Below are 22,380 nucleotides of genomic sequence, written 5' to 3'. Positions count from 1 at the left end.
CTGAAAATGACAAATAATTAATAGATTTTAAGGTCAGAAGGGATTACTGGGCTCATCTAGTCTGACCTTCTGCATGACACAGGCCATAGGACTTCCCCAAAATAATTACTCTTTGAACCAGAGCACATCTTTTAGTAAAACAGCCCATCTTGATTTAAAAATTGCTAGTGATGGAAAATCCACTACGAGCAACCCTGGATAAATTGATCTCATGATTAATTATCCTGGCTGTTAACAATTTGTCTAGCTTCAACTTCCACCCATTGGATCTTGTTTTACCTTTGTCTGCTAGACTGAAGAGCCCAATATCAAATATTTGTACCCAATGTAGATACTTGTAAACTCTGACAAATCACCCCTTAACCTTCTCTTTGTTAAATGAATAGATTGAGTTTCTTTTCTTTTATTATGTATTCCTATTCCTTTTTGTTAAGATATTTTTCTTTAAACATTTTTTAAGGTATAGTATTACAAGGTAATAACTGATATCGGCCTTTAAAAGCTATGAGCAACATTTTCAACCACAGGAGCTTAAAATTTAAGCAACTCAATCTACAGACACCTAAATAAAAGTGGCCTGATATTTAAAGTTGTTGAACACCTGCAGTTCAGAGGGAGATGGGGAAGGTTGGCACCTCTAAAATCATGCCGTTTATGGATCAAAATTCCTACATTTTAGCCTACAGTTGAAAAATTTGGCCTGTACTTCTCTTGAAACACACATTAGAACAGATATTTTTTGGTGATTCACAAATAAAAGAGAATGCCAAATGTGTGTTATTATATATGCTTATGAGAGAGCCAGATAATGAATTGTGTGACTGAATTTAATATAATTTATAAGGTGCTCAATATCAAAGGTCATTGTAACACAGCTTAACTTCACTCAGATAGCTCAACACACCTGAACTGTTCTCATTCCACAGAGATCCCAAAAGCAACAGCAGTAGTTGCACATTTTTCTTTTCACATATAGGGAACCAGTGCTGTAAGAAGATACGCCTAATGTTTGAAGTGTCCTTCCCGGGCTACTTAAAGGTTACTTGAAATTCCATGAGAGGCTTTTAGATGCTGATAGAAGAGCATCAAGGCAAATCTCATGCTATTCTTTAGACTCTTACTCAGATTCCCTACTTCATACACAGAAATTAACACACTCACTGGTAAAGATTACAGTCTTAAGAGGCTTCTGTCCTGCAATTTGTTGCATGTGGGTGGACTTCTGTGCCAGGCAGAGCTTCCCTGAACTCAAAGAGGCTCTGTGTGGGTGCTGCAATCCACCCATGCACAAGCTGCAACATCGGGTCGTTACTTTTCTATCCGCAGCACAGCAGAGGCGTGACTGGATGACAATGTTAATTCAATCAGCATTTCTTTTAGGAAAGCTTTACGTAGACAGTTGTTTTGAACTCATGTGGTCTTTCAAAAAAACAACCCACAAGCCTCTTTTAGAGCCTGTTGAAGCCTTTCATTGACGTCAGTGGGCTCTAGTTCCACCCCTCAAACATTTTTAAGCTAAGAAGCTATAGCCCCAAAGGATAGATCCGTCAACACGGCAACAGTTCATTTCAATAGATGCCACTTTATTTGAAATGGAATGCATTTTGAAAAAGATGAAAAAATAATTCACATCTCTCAGAAATCATTTGAGTCGTATTTACACACAAATTTGACAACACTGATATTGCAGCGCACAACAGGATATGCTAGAAAACATTTGGTACATCACTGCAGCTAATGGTCAGAAGCCAGCAGTTACATATCATGAACTTTAAAGAAGAGAAGCTACTTCAGGAGGTCATGGAGATCACATTTGGTTGATCTTGTTTCTGAATACAAAGTTATGAAGCTACAGAATGGTCACCACAGCTTGAATTTCCCTGCTTAATCCTGCCCCTCCTTATGCAGGCACATTCAGTTTGCACCAGTGTCTTCCACTAAGACATATAAAGGTTGACCACCTTATTAACCAGCTTTCCACATGGCTGCGAGCTATATTGAGCATCTCCTTTTGTTTTACTGGCACTGTAATTTATTTTCTATTTAATGCATTTAATTCCTATGCCCATTCTATCCTTCCTTCTTTAAAGGGCGGGGCTATCATGGTTACTTTCCTGGTGAACCTCGAATAGGATTATACATGGATGGCGCAGAACTCACTGGACGTATTTGAGTAGTTACCACTGACAAAGAACATGTAGGTGACAATCAATATTTAACTAGGTAGGGCCAATGAAAACTATTCAGTAGGAAAAGAACAAAATAAACGTTTATCTTTACATGTCCAGCTGAATTTTTGGTCCAAAATTGCTACTGTTTTCAAGAAGCCTGTAATAAATTTAGTACTTGAGAAAGTGGCCAGATTGAATGCCCCAGAGACTGAAATCTTATTGATACTGGTATGGTATGAGCAGCATGTGCAAGGTTGCTCTCAAACGGCCTCAGTCTTGACCTGAGGGAATGAATGCCCTCATCCCAGCCAAACACTGGGCCTTCTACTTACACTAAAAGCACAGATGCCAACTCAGAAGTGGATTTTGTGACATGCTCACCGGTCACACCAGCAATTGTGCTGACAGCAGTGTTTTAAAAAAATATAACGGGGAATAAGTAAAGCATCTGACAATATCAACAAGCAACAGTTTGTTCATGATAAAGATTATTACATTTAAAATAGCTATTCAAATAGTACAGGAAGAGTCTGTCTCAAACCAACATAAACCAAGAAATGCAACATGAAAGAGGACACTTTGATCTCAAGCTGGAGGGAAAATGTATCAAAGTGTGAGCTAATGATAACATCAAAATTGATTCTGAAAGTCTTGCCCTGCATTAGTTTGAGACAGAACCTTAAAGTTATTTAAACCTTATGTCCTTTTTTGTTTCTAAAGCACAAACGCTTGGAGGGAAAAATGATCAAATGAATGATTTAGGGTCTGATCCAAAGTCCACTACTGTCAATGGAAATCTTTCTACCATCAGAAAGAGTCTTGACTTCAGTGGGCCTTGAATCAGCCATGTGTAGGATAGGAATGACTGCATCTTCCAGGGAAATACGTATCTTGGATCACAGAGACATATTTTGAATAATTACATTTATTCTTTATCAGGTTCAATACGTGTTGTGGTAGGTGAATTTTCTGTGATACAGGTGTATATCTGAAAGGGTGGATTAGCTACCTGATAAACTGTAATTAATGGCTCTGAAAAGGAGGTCACATTTTACCACTAATCAATATTTAGGCACTTTTTGAAAGGTAGATGTTTTACACAGTAAAGGGCAATGGTTCTGAAGAAGCCACTACAAGTTACAGTCTATTCTGTAGGTCTCCGCTCTAGCACAATTATCTAAGAGTTCGCAGAATGAGAATGGCCAATGTATTGAGATGGGAAAACTAGCTACTGTACTTGCAGGGTATCTTTTCATCTCCTTTCTCCCCATGTCCCAGACTGAGGGTCCAATCCTGCAAGGTGCTGAACATCTTCAATTTCAAAGAAATGACTTTCTGAGGGCAATTGTAACCTGCCATTCCAATCTAGTCCACATATATCCTTACAAAGGACCTGATCTCCAATAGCCCCATGGAACTGTTCACATAAGGGTTTGCAAGACTGAGCTTAATTCTGCAAACACTTATGATCATGTTTAACTTCATTCACATGCATAGTCCCAATGACATGCATGGGTCTACTTACATGTTTGCAGGATCAGGGCTAAAGAAAATGTTCCTTCACCCTGGAAGGGGCTCAGCACCCTCAACTCCCCGTAAGATTAAGGGGAGCAGAATGAACTCAGCACCTTGCAGGACTGGACTCAGTTTGGGATGGGGAGTAAATTAAAAGACATCCTTCAAATGCAGCCGTCAGCTTAAGATCTCACTGTGTCATTTTCAGGTTTTTTTTTAGCCAGTTACTAAAAACAATATGAAGTAGGCATTTTTTTAAAGTGAAGCTAAGATTTTGTTTACATGTGTATCGCTTATAAATAGGCAGAGCAGTTTCCCTACCAAGTTGGTAAAAAGAAATAGTTCCATGGCTGAGGCTCTGAACCTTGACTTAGAGATAACAGGCCATATTGTACTATCCTATTTCTGAGAACTCAACATTTATTTCAAAACAGAGAGTGTTAGCTGTAGCAGTGCGAAATGGGAAATGAACCACCACATTAAGGGCCCAATCCAGTAAAGCACACAAGCACAGGCTTTTCTGGATCAGGGTCTAGTAGCCTCGTACTGATCCCGCTGAAATCAACAGCAAAACTCTGTGATTTCAACAGGAGCAGGAAAACATAGCCTAGCGCTTTATTTTCTAACTTCACTGGGTTCATTAACATAATACACACAAGATCCCAACACATCTCTCAACATCTGGTTATATTACAGATCTGCATAAACCTGTTTATCTCAGCAATACACCATTTTTCAGTTTATGAAAACTATGACTGAAATGATTCATTTAAACACTTTAAGACATTTACAAGATGGGCTTTAAACTGTGGGCTATTTCAATGCAAGCCATCAGAAATCTATCAGAAAAACGTGACTAAGGTCAAGAACATAGCCCTTTCATAAACCTTCTGTATGGACAGAGCTCTGAACTCAAATGTACAGAAGTTTTAACAAACAGTTCTCAGCTCTTACAACCATTTTCATAACATAAAATAAGCGAGCACATAAAACTGATATAATTTTAACATGACATACTCTCATATCACAAATCAAATTGGTCAGAGTTTGCTCTTTAACCGCTGCAGGTGATAAATGAAGCCAAGGTATTTTATCTAATAATAATGTATCAGATTATTTTTTCTGTGTAACTGAGATGCATATAACATGTAATACTCTTCCCACATATTTATGTTTAAAAAAGAATAACAACCTTGACAATCAGGTTCCAACCCTTGGAGAGAAGCAATTTCTTGCGCATTAAGATCTTCATCCTAATTCTAAACCATATTTTCCATTTTAATATAATGACAGTTCCTAAAATAATATTTTGGGTAGAAATGAAAACTGTTGTAGAATGCCATGTAGAAAACCACCTAAAATTCGTAGTCATTAAATCATTGGCTTCTCCCACAACCTCCCGCCAAAGGTTTGCAATAAAGTAGGGAGCTAAAGTGTGCTTTGAATTTTGATTTGACATTTGTTTTTTGGATAACGGCCTACATTCAGAAATGTCTTGCAAACAAGCCTTTAAAAAAATCCCTAATAAATAGCCATAAAATAAAATACTTAGAAATAAATTTACAGTATGTCATGTCTCCTAGAAGTCTCATCAGGCCAGATGATCGTTTCCAGGGTTCATAAATAGTAGTCAGAGTCCATATGACTCGGAAAGTTTTCCCCCCATCAAGGAACGGATTGTGCAGAAAACCAGCTGGGTTTTCAGGTTGTTAAACTGATGCTCTCTAGGCTCCCTGCTCTCCTTGGGTTGCCAAGTTTTTTGATCAACTGAAAGAGGTTCACAATAGACACGTGCTCAGGCTCACTTCCTGAAGCGCTGCTTTAATTCAACCTGTGATAAAATAATGCAGACTGAAGGGAAATCGGAATGAGCTGACACATGGTCTGCGCACAGACAGCCAACGTGTGTGTGTGTGTCAGAGAGTGTGTGTGAGAGAGAGAGATTCCTGCAACAGCGAACCAGGCAAAAATGGATGGGCAGGAGGCTGAGGATCATGCGGGCGGCCTCCTGGGGCAGGAGGAAAGTCCGAGGAAACTCTTCACTCTCTCTCCTGTCAGTAGCTCGGCACAAAAGGCAGCGCCACCCCGCCCGTCTCTGAAACGCCTCGCAGGGGCTGGGCACGACTGCCCGGGCTGGGAGCAGAGAAAACGATTCCCCTCGCTCGCACCCAGCCGGATCGAGTCCCCGGCTGGAAAGTTAGCCACGGGCTGATTTTTAAGAGGCTCCCGGCTCCTCGGGAGCCCACAACCGCAAGAGGCCGGGGGAAGCCTGCAGCCGCTCCGGCTCCCTGCTGGTCACCCCCCGCCCCGCCCGCGGATCCCAGGCTCCGGTCCCCGGGTCCCTCCGGCGCCCGCCCTAGGCGGAGTTGGAGGCGCTGCGGTGGCGGTGGCCGTGCTGCTGCACCAGGTGCTGCTGCTTCTGGCGGGTGGACTTGACGGCCAGGATGGCCTGGCGGTTCTTGTACTGCACCAGCTGCAGCGTGATCTCGGCGTTCCAGCCCTGCTCCTGCGGGCCCCGAAAGTCGATCTCCTTCCCCTCGGCCATCACCACGGTGAAGTACACGTACTTGCCCTTCCGCTCCACGCAGTCCACCGTCTTCATGTTGGAGAAGTGCAGCTCCTTGATCTTGGCGGCGGCGGCCGGGGGTCCCGGCGGCGGCGGCAGCGGCGGCTTGGGGGGGACGAGGAGAAGCCCTTCCTCGGTGAGGATGCAGCGCTTCTTCTTCCAGAGCTGCAGCAGCCCGTCGCTCCGCTTCTCCAGCACGCCCTCCTTCACCGCCTTGCAGCTCTCCAGCATCCTCCCGGCATGGGCCGGCTTCTTGCGCCTCTCCTGGCCGCCGAGCCTCCTCCCGCGGGAGCCGTAGGGGCGGACGGCAGCCGGCTCCCTCTCCTCCCCGCGCCCCCGGAGCGGATGGCGGCGAGCGGCCGGACTCCGGCAGAGCCGGGGCGATCCTGACCCTACCGTGGCGTGTGGGAGCAGCGATCTGCCGCGCGAAGCCGGGGCCCGGCTCTGGGCGCTCAGTCTGGCTGCCCGGGCTCCGCCAGCCGGCCAGGGCAGCTTTGCGCCTCCCTCCCCAGCTTTTCGCGGCGTGGTTTTCCCAGCGCAGAGTGACACCCGGCGGGCGGAGGGGAAGCCCAAGCCCGGCTCCGGCAAACGCCGCGTTCCTTTCTCACGCCCCCGCTTCCCTGGGTTTCCTTCCAAATATGGGGCTGCCTCTCTGCACGCTTCCCGGCAGGCGTCTCCCTTCGGTGTCACCCTGGAGCGGGGGTTGGCCCTAGTTCTTCTGACTAGAGGGGTCAAGCGCCCTGGGAAATCAGCTCACACCCTCCACCTTCAGTTCATCACTCACGAGCAGTCATGATTGAGTCCGGGCTATTTTAGCTCCTGCTCACAGTTTGCTACCAGCTCCATTTATTATTGTGTAGCGTCATCAGCGGCCTAGCCCTCCTCAGAAACAACTGAGATCAAAGGCTGAAAGCTCTGGATAAAAGCTAGGTGTCCTTAATACTAAATAATTACCAAGAGGCAGGGCTTAAGCCATTTACAGTAGGAGGGCCCACTCCTGCAAAGCTCCCACGTTCACTAACACGAATGGACATACTCCATCGAAGTATTCTCCCAGGGCACAAACCTTTATGCCTGGTTCTAGTTCACCCTAGAAATGGAATAAGAAACAAATGTGAAGTACGGCCATTAGCATTTACAATGGTGTTAATTAACATGTTAATTGGCCATCTACCATATGCTACAACAGGACCAAAATCTCCAGTCCCGACACAGCCTAAAAGTGAAAAGGGAAAGGAAAAACAGATTAAAAACAAAAAACTTACAAAGGGTTGCTCTACACTTAAAATTAGATTGATGTAGTTGTGTTGTTCAGGGTTGTGAAAAACGTCATGCCTTGAGCACTGCCATTATTAGGTTGACCTCACCCCTAGGTAGATGGAAGAATTGGTCTGTTGAGGTGTCCCACAATGCCCATCCTGACCACGCTGGTCAGCAGTTTGAACTCCACTGACCTGAAAGTACACAAGTATGTGCCTCTCTCCTCCTTCCCCTTCTCTCCCCCCCCCCCCCGTTTTAAAGGCCTGGGAAATTTTGAAATTCCTCATTCTGTTTGCTGAGCATGCACAGTTCACACAGCATCTTAGGCCCAGCTGACCATACCGGCTTTCCACAGCAGATGCTTTCCCGAGTGGAGTACACTGGAGCTGTTAGACCTGCTGAATGTGTGGGGAGAGGAGTCTGTGCAGTCGCAGCTTCACTCCACCCATAGGAACTTTGATACCTACGGGCTGATTGCTAGTGGCATGCGGGAGAAGGGAGACACAGTAGTGCCAGGCTAAGATCGAGCTGAGGCACGTGTATCAGAAAGCAAGGGAGGCCAACCGGCACGCTGGTGTGGTGCCAAAGACATGCCACATCTATAAGAAGTTGCATGCCATCCTTGGCGGAGACCCCACCTCCACCACCAAGAGCCCTATGGATACCTCAGAAGGACTGGAGCAGCAGCGAGCAGATGACGAAGTGGCGGACAAGGAAGTGGAGCTGGAGGACGATGTGGAGCCCAGGTCAAGGTCATCCATTGGCATGGCGGCTTCTTTTCTACTCCATAGGGGTCTAGGCAGGCTTAGCAGTCTGGCTCTGGCACGCATTATGCAGGAAAGAGGAGCTCCAATAAGTGCTCATTTTGCTTCGATACGGCACGGAGCAAAGTGCATTTACTGTGTTATATGGTAAAGGAGGGATAAGGGACAGAAATTAACAGAGCCTGTGCATCTACGCATGACAGAAAGTTTGTTAATGTACATGGGGCTGCCTCAGGAGTCCTCCATAAAGATCTCTAGGAAACTTCCCTGTAGGTATTCTGTAATCCTGTGCTAAAAGTTTCTTGGCAGAGCTGCCTTATTTCTCCCCCACTGTAGGAAACCTTGCCGGGCCACCTGGCAATTATTTCTGCAGGGACCCGAGTGGCACACAGGTGAGCAGCATACGGAGCCGGGCTGAAGCCACATGCATGCAGGAAAGTCACCCTTGCAGCATGAGTTACCCTTAGGAGTGAGCTATTGGGTTCGATTACCCTAGCCTGTGGGAAATGGTACCAATATTCAGAATACTCTCCCTAGCCACTTGTAGTAACCTCCTTCATAAACTACCCCCACCCGTTGGCCCTTCCTGCCAAGCCCCCCTTGCTACCACGCCCCGGGTGAACTTACCGTATTTGGGACTCAAGCCGAGCTGTGTGCTAGGCAAGGGACAAAGAGGTGTGTGTAACTTTGGTGATTCACGGTTGTGAACACCGTCACAATACTGGCTCTGTTCATTGTTTCTTTGGCTTATGGAGATGTGCCCTTGAGGACCTACTCCGCCACAGATGGAGCACCTCCGTCAGCTAAAATGGTGAACCAGGAGGAATAAAGAGGATTATTTTGCAAAGTGCTGCAGTCAACAGATACAGCCAGGGGTGTATGCAAGAATTTATATTCCAGCATTTCTGTGCTCCCAGCGGGGCCTAGAGGAGGGGAGGAACGCATGCCTAGACCCCAAGGGAGTGAAGCCACTCTGTGTTCCCATGCCAATTATTTGGGGGGACAAGTACCCCTGCTTGCCCCCTCTTGTGTACGCCCTGGATACAGCACATAGCAAAACAAGAGCATGAAGTGAGACAATTAATGAAAACCTCAGGCTGGATAGCCTGGAAAGGATAGGGGGTAGGCGTGGATGATAAACTCCCGGAGGGCCAGACAGAGCTCCTTCATTACGCTGCAGTCTGAGCACAACCATGCATGACGCCCCCTGCAGCCAATACAGAATTCCATTCCATGCCCTCCCCAACTCCCCCATCACATTCCTCGGATGTTCCTGCTCCCTCACAGTACCCCATGCACTCCATGCCAACAGAGTGGTTTCCCGCCGAAAGCTGGAGTTACATCACAGCTGTCAGAGCCCTAGCCCCGAGTCTGTTCCTCAGTGCTACGTCCCCCGTTGGACAAAAATTTGTATTTTGTCTTGTTATTAAATGTGAGTCTTTATAGGACACAAATAGAGATTTTATTTCAAACAATCGGTCAGTGCTAACATTCAAACAGTGGCTAGAGGTAGGAATATTTGCTTAGTACAAATAAATGTTCAGGAAGCCAGCACTACAGGGGTCATTCAAGGTGGAAAGTAAACATTGCCTGGCCGAATGCATCACATAAAAACACATTACTGGGAATCATTGTTAAAATGATTCAAAGCCTCTCTGATTCAAATAGCCTCCCCCTGGGCCCCTCTATTTGCCCTTGAATTTGGCTGGTCAGAATCAGCAGCCAGCCACTGAGTCAGTGGTCCACCCTTGGGGAAACTTTTGCTCCTTTGTTTTGCAAATATGCTGCGGAATAGAGCAGTCTGCAATGACCACTGCAATAGTTTCCTCACTGAGGCCTAACCAGCCAAAAAGATAGTGCCAGTGACCTTTTAATTGGCCAAAAGCACATTAAATGGTCATTTGGCACCTGGTAAGCCTGTTGTTGAAGCACTCCTGGATGCTGTCTAGGTTCCTGCTGTAAGCTTCATGAGCCATGGGAGCAAGGGATAGGCGGGGTTTCCAAGGATTACTATGGGCATTTCCACATCCCCCATTGGAATTTTCTGATCTGGAAAGAAAGCCCCAGTATGCAGCTTTCTATACACTCCAATGTTCCAAAAGATGCATGGATCATGCACCTTCCCTGACCACCCCGCATTGATGTCAATGAAACAGCCCCGGTGAGCCAACAGCACCTGCAAGACGACAGAGAAGTGGCTCTTTGGTTGATGTACTCCATCGCAGGATGATCTGGGGTCAAAATTGGGATATGCATTCTATCGCCTCCCTGCAGTTAGGGCATCCCATTGCCTGAAAGCCATCAATTATTTCCTGCACATTGGCGTGAGTCATAGTCCCTTGTAGCAGGAGGCGATTAATAGCCCAGTGCACTTGCCTCACCGCAATCTCCACAGTGGACTTTCCAACTCCAAACTGATTTATGACTGACTGGTGGCAGTCTGGAGTTGCCAGCTTCCACATGGAGATCGCCGCTCGCTTTTCCACAGTGAGTGCAGCTCTCATTCTGGTGTCCTTGTGCCAGAGTGCTGAGGTAAGTGCTGCTCCTGGTTCCAGGAGGTGGATTTGCACAGCTGAAAGTTCTGCAGCCACTGTTTGTTATCCCATATATGCATCACTATGTGATCCCACCACTCAGTGCTTGTTTCCCAAGCCGAGTACTGATGGTCCACCACGGAAAACTGTTCCATAAATGCCAACAGCAATCTTGAATTATTTGTTTCCATGGCAGACAGCAGGGCAGGCATCACCAATTCACTCTCTTTCACAGCTCATGAAATACTGCAGGATCGGCCACATTGTGTTCTGCTCAGCAGCTCAGGATCCATGCTGTCAGGCAGAGATGGCAGGCGCACAGTTTACAAGGGCTGTAGAAAAATGGCACAAAACAAAGTCAGAAGCGTCACAGGATGGCGAGCATGTCCCCACGCTATACCGTGATCCGTTCCCAGCTGCACAGGGTAACAGAGGGTGGTGAGTTGCACAGCAGGTTAGCTACCTACAATGCAATGCTCTGTCGATGCAAGAGTAATGACTGTGGACGTGTTTTGTTGACACAAGGAGTGTTGTGTGGATGTGCACAACCAGTAGTGTTAAAGCAGCTTATGATCAGCAATGTAACTTAAGTCAACTTAACTCTGTAGTGTAGACATGGCCTAAATTACTTGGACATACAGTAAGATAAAATTTTGTACAGCTGAAGACCCAAGTATTTACTTTCAAAGTGGAGCAAATTCCATGTTTCCTAGACCGATGTGTCGGAATTAGACAAGACTTTATGAAACAGAACTCCTTTACTGCTTTTTTAATTAATGTTTGAGAAGAACAAAGTATAACATTTAACTACACTGGATGCCTCAATACAGTTTTGATCTGTAAACTGTTATTCCTGCAAAAGTACCCACTCACACTGCTGTAATGGTGATGGTTCCCAGGGCACCCAGGACTGTGAGTTACCTTGTTACACCCGGCCTCCAGCGTGAAGGATTCGGTCTTGCTTGTACCTAACTGCGTGTTCCTAATATGACCAGTCTTTCAGCCACTCAAGCACTCTCCTCTGGGCTATGCCAGCCCTATATTTGCCTTGCAGGTTAACAGAGGTGCACCCCAGTCCTCAAGTCCCTTTGAATCATACCCCTGATATCCAGCCTGACAGTGGCTACTCACGGAAATTCCAGATCCTTCACACCCAAAGATGCAGCATATCCCAGTTCACAAGTTTTACTTTAAACCATCCATCTGGTAAACCACACAGCACTTGTGAGCACTTATAATAAAACAAAAACAGGTTTATTTAAGTGAGAATAAAGATTTAACTAGAAAAAAAAAGTGGTTGAAACAAAGGGTTACAATACAAAATCAAACTGCTAACCTTACAGATTGATCAATGTATATGAAGTAAGTTTTCCCTCCAAAGTTCAGTCTGTTATGGAGATGGCAGGTTTCACAAGACATAGGATCCAAACCTTCTTGAAAGCCCCCTGCTCTTCAAGGGGTTTCCTCAGTGAATGGATCCCAAGTGCTGCTCCCTCCTCTGTGTTGAAAATAGTCTTTTGTTTCTACTCATACAGGGCGAACCTCTATCTGTCCTCATCTTCTTTTTCCACTTCAAAGTGGTTTCAATTGTTTGTAGTTATCTCTGATGGTTTCCCACTGATAGGCTTGGGAAAGAGCAAGGCATTACCTCCTTTGCTAAACAGGGTGAGGTGACAAGTCCCCCTCCTTGAATGGGCCAGCACAGATACAGTGACTAATTTTTACTCCAGTCCATAAAGCACACTTTAAATATAAAGATGAAAGCTATTTGCAAGGAACAGGGGAATCTTTGCCAAGGGGCATCTGTGTCACAATTCTATCCAAAGCTCTACCTGTTTTACTGTAATTCTAACAAATCCTATGCAAGGTTTGTATACACTCCTAGTTTGCTACGCTCTTTGGATATAGATGATGTACAGATGCCTCCTAGCGCCAAACTTTAATACTGCACTAAGGAAGAATTTTGAACTTAATCCTTAAAAATATAAATGATAGGCCTTCTCATTCCTCTTGCATTTTCAATATTGCACCTGTGTACACAATATTATAAGACTCCTAACTTTGAAAGTCAGAGACCGATGTTCCTGAATACCTGTAGAAATTATTGTGAAAGCTTGTGGGAAATCTGGCAATTTTGTGGTATCTACAGAGCAGGTAGTCCAAAAAGACCACAGAAAGAAAAAGACACACTGTTGCCAATGTTTTCCAAGTGGTTTTGTATTTCCTCTTCAGATTTGTTTCAATGAGGGGAGTTGCTCTTATCTAGTTTCTTTTGGAGAAAGGGGATTTGGTGGTACAATGTATTAACTTGAGTTTCACTAAAGGCTCTTACTGGAGAGGCCCACGGTTTCTTCAAATGTTCATAAATATCTATTGTGGGGTATCATAAATGTGACTTGCGTGACAGTCAGATTATGCAGAATCCATGGAAGGGAAAAAAGAAAAGTTTCTAGCCCTCATAGCTGTAAAAATCACCTTCCGATTATGTAGCGAGTATAAACTGATAATGAAGTCTGCAGACAGCTTGAAACATTAAGTCAGATGTGTGAATTCCCATGTCCTGCTATTAACCACATTTGGGCATGAACTGTTTCACCCAGCCAATGACCCGTCAATATCAACATTAACTATTCCATTACTGATCAATTAAAGGAGATGTAATTGGAAAGTAACAGAGTGAAGTCTGCAAAGAATGTGCATGGGGAGTTGCTGGAGGGGGAAAAAAGCAGAGGGAAAAACTGGATACAAGCGAAGATAGAAGGAAACAGCTAAAGGAAGACGGAAAAGGAAGAGAAACAAAAGGCAGAAGCGGCATAACAAGAAGCAGTTTTTCTCACTAGTATGACAATAAGGTACAGAATAAATAAAAGTGTAGTTGCTTCATGAAATGTGGTCTCCTCTTGATCTTTATACAAACCTCCTACTGATGTCAGTCAGGCATCCACTGTGGACTGAAGAGGAGTAAGAATTTCTATATTTATAGCCCATAATCAAATCTGGTCCACTTCCCTGATTGAGTTTGATCCTCTTGATGTATAGACATGAATTCCATAAAACAAAATACAATATAAAAGACTTCCCATAGATCTAAAATATAACTATGGCCCTGCCAAATTCAGGGTCCATTTTGGTCAATTCATGGTCATAGCAGTTTAAAAATAGTCAATTTTATGGTTTCAGATGTTTTCATCTGAGATTGCAGGGTGTTGTAACCCTGATTAGATTATTTTATATGCCAAGCTTTGCTCAGCAAAGGAGGTGGTGGGATTTCTGGGAGCTGTTTCTAGCTCCATCTCCCTGACTCTCATGGCCAGCCCAGGCCCTGATACAACTTAAATTTATACTTAAAGTTATACCACTGGCTTGGAGGTCTTAATAGACCCTTCCACTTTGGAACTCCTACACCCTTAGTCCTGGTCAACGTGTGTACAATTTAGGCTTGGTCTATGCTTAAAATTTAGACAGCTACGTTGCTCAAGGGTATGAATAATTCACATCCTGAGTGCCATAGCTATGCCAGCCTAGTACTTGCTGTAGTCAGGGCTAGGTCCATGGAAGAATGTTTCCATTGACATAGCTACCGCTGCACGGGGCGTGATGGATTATCTACAGCAACGGAAAAACCTTTTCCTTTGCTGAAGGAAGCTTTTACATTACAGCACTCCAGTAACACAGCTACCGTGATATAGCAATGCTGCTATTACACCAATAGTGCACATGGCCTAAAGCTCCGTAATGGCTCCCTTAGCCAGTGAAGAAATGCCAGACCAGGGATTGGGGCAGAGGAGGGGGCTGTGACACAGATGCACTTCTAGGGATTCTCTGACAGAGTGATTCTCTGCTGGGCATTTGCAGCTGGGTTATGGTCCTTTTGCACCACGTGAGTGGTGTAGAGGGGTCATGTAACAAGGTTACTTACCGGTAACTGATGTTCTTTGAGATGGGTTGCTCATGTCCATTTCACTATAGGTGAGTGCACACTTCCATGCACAGTCCCCGGAACTTTTTTCCCCTTAGCAGATCCTGTAGGGCCAGCTCCGGCGGCCCCTGGAGCCCCGCACACATGCCGTGGTATATGAGACGCTGCCGGCCCTATGCTCCCTCAGTCCCGTCTTTCTGACAACTCTGGCTGCTGGGATGGGAGAGGATGGGGGAAGGTTTTAGAATGGACATGAGCAACACATCTTGAAGAACATCAGTTACTGGTAAATAACCTTGTTTTCTTCTTCGAGTGATTGCTCATATCCATTCCACTATAGGTGACTAACAAGCAATACCTTTGGAGGTGGGTGGGAGTTACCGGTGAGCTGCCCTCAGCACCGCTCTGCTGAATCCTGTGTCCTCTCTCGCCTGCTGGACAATGGCATAGTGGGACGTGAAGGTATGCACCGACAACCAGGTGGTGGCTTTGCAGATGTTCTGCAGGTGCACTCTCTCCAGGAAGTCTGTAGACGAGGCTTGAGCTCTAGTTGAGTGCACTGTGATGGTTCCCGGAAGCGGCACCTTCGCCTGCTCGTAGCAGAACTTGATGCATGATGTAATCCACGAGGAGATGCACTGGGTGAAGACAAGTGAGCCTTTCATCCAGTCATCCACTGCAACAAAGAATTGCATCGATTTCCGAAACGGCTTTTTACACTCGATGTAGAAGGCCAGGGCTCGTCTCACGTCCAGCGAATGCCATCTCCTCTCCTCCTCTGAACCGTGTGGTTTGGGAAAAAACACGGGGAGAAAAATATCTTGGTTACAATGAAATTGGGAAACCATCTTGGGCAGGAAGGCCGGATGCGGCCTCAATTGCACCTTGTCCTTATAGAACACTGTATAAGGGGGCTCTGAGGTCAAGGCCCTAATCTCGAAGACCCTCCTAGCTGAGGTAATGGACACCAGGAAGGCTACCTTCCATGAAAACTATGAGCAGAGGACATGAAGCCATGGGTTCGAAGGGGGGCCCCCCCGAGAGTCCCAAGAGGACCAGGTTGAGATCCCAAGGAGGCACCGGGTCACAGACCTGCGGATAAAGTTTCTCCACCCCCTTGAGGAATCTGACCAACGTGGAATGGGAGAACAGGGATCTCCCCTCTAGCAGCTGATGGAAGGCTGAAATGGCTGCCAGGTGAACCTTCAGCAAGGCCAGCACCAGACCCTGGAGTTTTAGCTGGAGCAGGTACTCCAGGATTGCCTGTATAGGTGAGAGGCTGGGTGGAATACCCCAGGACTCCGCCCAACAGGTAAATCACCTCCACTTAGCCCAATACACGACCTGCGTGGAAGGTTTCCTGCTGCGAAGCAGGACTTGTTGGACCTGCATCGAGCAGGCTCTCTCTGCCTCCATCAGCCACAGAGCCTCCAGGCCATGAGGTGCAGGGAGTCCACGTCCGGGTGCACCAGGCGACCCTGGTCCTGGGATAGAAAGTCATGCCTCTTCAGGAGCTCCAGGGGTGGGGTGATCGAAAGGTCCAGTTGCATGCTGAACCAGTGCTGTCTCAGCCAGGCTGGAGCGATGAATATAACCTCCGCTCTGTCCCTCTATTTTCAGCAGGACCTTGGGCAGGAGCGGAATGGGTGGGAACTCATACATGAGGGTCCCCATCCAGTCGATGAGGAATGCATTGGAAATCGACCCAGTCTTGCGACCCCGAAGCGAGCAGAACCTCAGACACTTCGGTTTCCGGGCCTACACAAACAGGTCCAGTTTGGGAACTCCCCACTTCTGGAAAATCATGGACGCCACCTCTGGGTGTAGCGACCAGTCGTGGTGTGGTAGAAATGACCTGCTGAGGTGATCCGCCTCGTCATTCCTCACTGCCGGAAGGTAAGAGACCATCAAGCAGAAATCGTGCCTCACAGCCAGGTCCCACAGACGGATAGCTTCCTCACACAGGGCTGAGGAGCGCGCCTCCCCTGCCTGTTTATGTAAAACATGGCTGCGGTGTTGTCCGTCAGCACCTGCACCACTCTGCCTGTCAGGAATCGGAGGAACACCTGGCATGCTAGGCGAATGGCCCTCAACTCCTTCACGCTGATGTGCAGGCACCTCTCCTCCCAGAGTGCCTAGGTTGGCGCTGATGTGGGCTCCCCATTCTACGTCTGACGCATCAGAAATTAGGGTGACCGACGGGACCAGTTCCCTGAACGGAACGCCCTTCATCACTGCTATGGGAGTCTGCCACCAGTTTAGGGAGGCTAAGACGGGTGGGGGAACTGTGACCACCCGGTCCAATGGGTGTCTGCTCGGAACATATACCAAGGCCAACCATGCCTGAAGCAGTCTGAGCCTCAGGCAAGCTAGTCTCACTACATACATGCAGGCCTCCATGTGGCCTAACAGCTGTAGGCAGTACCTGGCTGTTGTTGTGGGGCATCGGTGCAGTTGAGAGATGATAGAGACCATCTCATCGAAATGTGGCTGAAGCAGGTAGGCTCTGGCCTGGGAGGTGCCCAGGGTGGCCCCAATGAATTCGATACATTGCACTGGGGTTAATGTGGACTTCTGCTCGTTTATGAGCAGCCCCAGTCTGCTGCACGTGGAGCAAGTGAGGGTCACGCTGTCCTGCACTTGGGACCTGGACCTGCCGCTGATCAGCCGATCGTCCAGGTAAGGAAAGATTTGCACACCCTTTTGTCTCAGGTGGGCCGCCACTACTGCCCTGCATTTGGTGAACATCCTTGGAGTTGAAGAGAGGCCAAAGGGTAGGGCTGTAAATTGATAGTGGGAGCCAGCCACCATGAAGCGAAGAAAGCACCTCTGGCTGGTGAGGATAGACACATGAAAGCATGCATCCTTGAGATTGAGGGCAGCATACCAGTCTCCTGGATCCAGGGAAGGGATATGGAAGCTAGGGAAACCATGCAAAACCTGAGTTGTTTGACATATTTGTTTAGATGACGCAGGTCTAAGATGGGTCTCAGACCCCCCCCTTCACCTTGGGGATGAAGAAGTACCTCGAATAGAACCCTCTCCCCCTTTTGCCTTGAGGGACCATTTCCACCGCTCCCAGGTTGCTTTCCTGCAAGAGGAGTTGCTCATGAGAGGGGTCCCTGAAGAGGGACAGAGGCTGAGAGTTGCTTGGGAGGAGAGGGGGGAGAAGGGGGAAGGTAGATGTAAACTGCAGGGCATAGCCCCCTGAGACTATCCCAAGGACCCAACGGTCCATAGTGATTTTTGCCCATTCAGGGTAGAAGGGCCTTACCCTGTTTAGGAAGGGGCGGAACGGATCCAGGAGAGCAGTCGGGGTGCCACCTTTGGGCACACCCTCAAAATTGTCTCCTTTGATTGCCCAACCTCCTGAGGACAAGCTAGGGGGCTGATTTCTTCTTCTTCTAAACCCCCTATTTCTATCCCTATAGGGTTGAAAAGGCCTGGGCAGAGGCCTTGGTTGCTGCTGCGCCTGGGGCCGTGACTGACGCCTGGAAAACTGGGGCATGTAAAGGCCCAGGGAGCAAAGCATGGCCCTGGAGTCCTTAAGACCGTGCAACTTCACATCGGGCTGGTTCGAGAATAGGGCCAACCCATTAAAGGGGAGGTTCTGGATAGACTGTTGCACCTCCTGGGACAGGCGGAGGATTGCAGGCACGAGCACCTTTGCATATAGATGGCTGAGGCTATGGCCCTGCCCACCGAGCCAGCAGCGTCACAGGCTGTCTGGAGCGCTGCTCTAGCTACCGCGTTTCCTCCTCCACAATAGATTTATTCCACGGCAAGCCTTCAGTTTAGGATTGCCAACCATCAGGCCCCCCTGGGCAGATATAATTTCAACCTGTGGAACTCCCTCAGGCCATGCCCCGAGGCCCTGCCCCAGGACCAGGCTGCAGACTTTAATACTTTCTCCAAAACAAGTCCAGCTTCTTATCGTCCTTGTTCTTGGGAGTGGACCTGGCTGGTTAGCCACATCTACCACCAGGGTTCCTGGGGCGGGGTGCGTGAACAAATATTCAAACCCCTCGGCCGGGATGTAATATTTCTTCTCGGCCACCTTTGACACAGGGGCGACTGAGGAAGGGGTTTGCCACAGGGCCTTCACAATCTTAAGGACCCCTTCATGGATTGGGAGGGCCACTTGCACTGGGACAGCCACCGCCAGCATATTAGAGAGCCTATTGTGGCCTCTTTTAGCTCCTCCACCTCCAGTCCCAGGTTTGGAGGCCACCCTTTTGAGCAGCTCCTGGTGCACCCTGAAATCCTCCAATGGCGCAGTGATCCCGGGAGACTGCCTCGTCATGTGAGGAGGAAGAGGACTGGTGTCAATGGGCCTTCTCCTGTGCTGGAGGCATGGACTGCACCCCAGACTATTTAATGGATTGGGGCCCCGGCCCCACCTGGATACCCTATAGGGTCCAATAAGGCCATTATTGCGGCCATTGTCCCTGGGCCCAAACGGGGGCTGACTGCCACAAGTTCTGACGCTTCGTGGAGGTGTCAACTCGCTCAACAACTGTCCTCCCGGGAGACCCCAAAGCATCGTCAGTTTCAGACCTGGACTGGCAGTGCCATGTTCGTTCTCAGTCCCAAGCGCCTTTCCGTGCCGGGGACTGGCCTCTCAACGCGTCTGACCTGGAGGACGATGAGGACTGCTTCTGTTGCTGCAAGTGGTGCCGATGAGCAGGGGCATGCTCCAAAGGGCTAGAGGTACCAGAGCGTCGTCTCAGTACTGATGATTTCCGCTTCCTCTTGCCCTGTGGCTCTACAGACACCTTCAGTGACTGAGGTCAGCACCGTCCCAAATTCCTCTGTACAGAGCCAAGCTCTGGCGACTAGGTTCCACGCCACCTCGGTGCGGGCGAACTCATCAGTGCCGGGGATGTGGAACAGGAGCTGTCAGAGCACCGCCTGGCAGACCTCAACCAGTGCCGCCTCCTAGCACGCGCTGCCACAAGTGCCAGGGATCGATGTCCGTGCCGAGAGGGAGACTCCACATCCCGTGCCTGGGCATGTCGGCTTGACGCCGCCGACCTGGAGCGACTACTAGGGGAGCAGTTCTGCTCTACCTTCGGAGACCGTCCGGCAGGAGATCTTCCTCCCCGTACCAGAGATCTCCACCGCCACTGAGGGAGACCCAATGTGGGTTTCCCTGTGACACCGGCCCCTTCTCAAATAAGAGGAATAGTACTTGCTGTGAGCAAGGCTAGTTCCAGCAACAGTCACGGGCAGAGAGAAGGAACTGAGGGGTGTAGGGCTGGCAGCGCCTCATACTGTAGCACGGAGCCGGCCCTACGGGATCTGCTAAGGGGAAAAAAGCTCCAGGTAACCGTGCACGGAAGCATGCACACACCTATAGTGGAATGGACAAGAGCAAACACTCAAACTCCAAAATTTCAATGAGAATTGTCTATATGGTCCTCAGCTGTTGGTATCAATCTGGCTTGTAATATGTAATGCTACACAAGTCTCATAGGCTGCTGTACATCAATATATGTAGTGATACTTTTATCTTTACTCACCACATAGAGGCAATAAGAAATTAGTGTTGGTAAAATACTCTGACAGCCTCATATAAAAATGGCTATGACATATTAGAAACAGGGAGTGGAAGGAAAACAGTATTTCAGAAAGCCACAAACAGCCTGGATTTTACTTAGAGAAGAGGGAAAGATTGTAAAGAAAAGGCAGTAGTTGTACAAACATGGAATTCTACCAACTTTCAGTGCAACAAGCATTACATTTTTGCAGCCCAGTTTTATGAATAAGTAGTTTTACAGCTTGTGTTTCGTATAAGAAAATATTTAGTTTCTAGAACAGGACAGGTGAGAACAGCAGAAGAAAAAGGGGTGATTTGCTGTGAGTGGAGGAATGCCAAAAGTAAAACAAATAACATTAAGTGTAAATGATTAAAATTGATGCAGTAAGAATTGCAAAAGGGCAGAGGCTAATTTTATGAAAAGGGACACAGTAACGGTAGAGCCCTTTATGTCCCAATCTCTTCCAAATTGATAAGTCAATAAGGGTGTTTACTTTAAGCAAGAAGGGGGTGGGGAGGTAGAGCGCATGTGCAGACATGGACAACGACAAAATAGCTATTCGTGGAATTCAGGTGGCTCTGCTTTCATCCTCAAAAATATTCAACCTACCACACAGGTCTTAAGCTGCTGCTGCACTTCCTGCTAGCTATCTCCATATGTATCAACGGTGTGTATTTTTCTTATTCCTCCTATACACACACACATCGTTGCTATTGCACTCAGAAAACCTGAATCAATTTCCTGGATTCATAATTTGAAGATAAACAGCAGCGCTTGGAGAACTGTCTATACTGACTCATTAAAAGGGTTACTGTTTTTGCTATCCATGTAGTATTTAGGGGAATCTATACATTAGGTCTATTGAGCAATTTAAATATAAACCAGAGTTCATGTGATCAAGTGGTGATCTCTAAAGTGCACTAAGGCATTATGAAAAGAGTTTTGTACATTTTTATTCCATGCTTCCAGACTTGTCATTTGGGAAAACAAATTCAGTTTCAGCTGCAGTTAAATATCTGTATAGACACTGTATGTTGACTGTAGTCAACTAAATATGTAGCTCAAATTCACAAGTGGCAACATGACCTTATTATCCCCATTATATTGACACTGAAAAGCCTGAATAAAACTATCCAGGAGAATAGTACAGTTGAGCTGCTGTTTTAAATGGCTGAGTATTAAACAGTTTATCTAGTAAAAAAAAAACAAAAAAAAAAAACCAACTGCCGCATGTAAGCTGTTGGCATTTTACAAGTACAGATGTACACACAGCATAATAAAACAAGACTAACTTCTGAAAATACTAGGTTTTATTCACACCCCAGTGGTAAACAATAACCTTAATATGATTACTAGGTTTCTTTGTAGATCACTATGTCACATAAAATACAAAACCCATAGCATAAGCAAGCAGACAGTTATAACATTTAATGTGGTCTTGTTGAAAGTTAAATGAATTATGCTAGTCTTCTGAAGTAGTCAAATCCAAAAAAAATGCATCATCTCCTAGTTAGTACAAGTCACTGCCATTTCTCTAACAAAGTAATGAAGGCACAGCTAGTTCAAGCAGACAAACCCATTCAAACTACTGGGCTGAAAATACTTTGGTTGGTTCTTCAGGAGAGGATTTTCTCTAAACAAATATTGGTCTCAGTTAACAGTTCTGATAATCTTCACAGCTGCAGTCTAATAGCTACATGACGAAAGACTTCACAAGAACCAAACTATGTAGCAATGAATTAACATATTCATGCTTTAGGGGATTTACTGCATTCTACATATTGGCAGAAAATTATACTATTAAAATGCTAGGTAGAATGAACCTACATTTTAAAACGTACTTGTGTGTTTGATTTCATTTTAACAAATTTTTTATTTAATTCTACCAAGAAAATACAAAACATAAGGCTGTAAGTAACTAATAGTTGTTTAGGCTATTACAGTGCAGGTAATCCTCAAGGCCACATACACTCTGCTTCACTGCTGCTTGCATTCTGCTGGGTTTTGGTCCTTCTGTTGAGGAGTAAAAAAATAAGTCAGTGTACAGATGTCAAATCAAGTTATTTTTCTAAGCCACCTATCAAAGCTGCCAAGCAAGTGCTTTCAAGTTT

At 46.6% G+C, this 22,380-nt stretch overlaps 2 protein-coding genes across 3 annotated transcripts in view; both read right to left on the bottom strand.

Moving 5' to 3' along the window:
• Positions 1 to 1,562: 1,562 nt before the first annotated feature.
• Positions 1,563 to 7,005, bottom strand: PHLDA1 (pleckstrin homology like domain family A member 1). Its single transcript, XM_067559915.1, has one exon. The coding sequence runs from the start codon at positions 6,481 to 6,483 to the stop codon at positions 6,043 to 6,045; it is 441 nt and encodes a 146-aa protein (XP_067416016.1). The 5' UTR covers positions 6,484 to 7,005; the 3' UTR covers positions 1,563 to 6,042.
• A 14,556-nt stretch (positions 7,006 to 21,561) lies between these two features.
• NAP1L1 (nucleosome assembly protein 1 like 1) overlaps positions 21,562 to 22,380 on the bottom strand; it is a 52,746-nt gene continuing 51,927 nt past the window's right edge. For both annotated transcript variants that reach the window (XM_067559913.1, XM_067559914.1), the window contains exon 15: positions 21,562 to 22,282. In XM_067559913.1, the coding sequence (XP_067416014.1) occupies positions 22,247 to 22,282 (36 nt within the window). In that variant the 3' untranslated portion in view covers positions 21,562 to 22,246. The remainder of the gene's footprint in view (positions 22,283 to 22,380) is intronic.

The sequence above is a fragment of the Emydura macquarii genome, unplaced genomic scaffold (genome assembly GCF_026122565.2).
Source record: "Emydura macquarii macquarii isolate MOO-44397 ecotype Brisbane River unplaced genomic scaffold, CSIRO-AGI_Emac_v2 contig_2205, whole genome shotgun sequence".
In the NCBI taxonomy this organism is placed as follows: Eukaryota; Metazoa; Chordata; order Testudines; family Chelidae; genus Emydura; species Emydura macquarii.
Note: the sequence above shows the minus strand (reverse complement) of the source record. Positions and strands in the feature narration are given on the sequence as shown.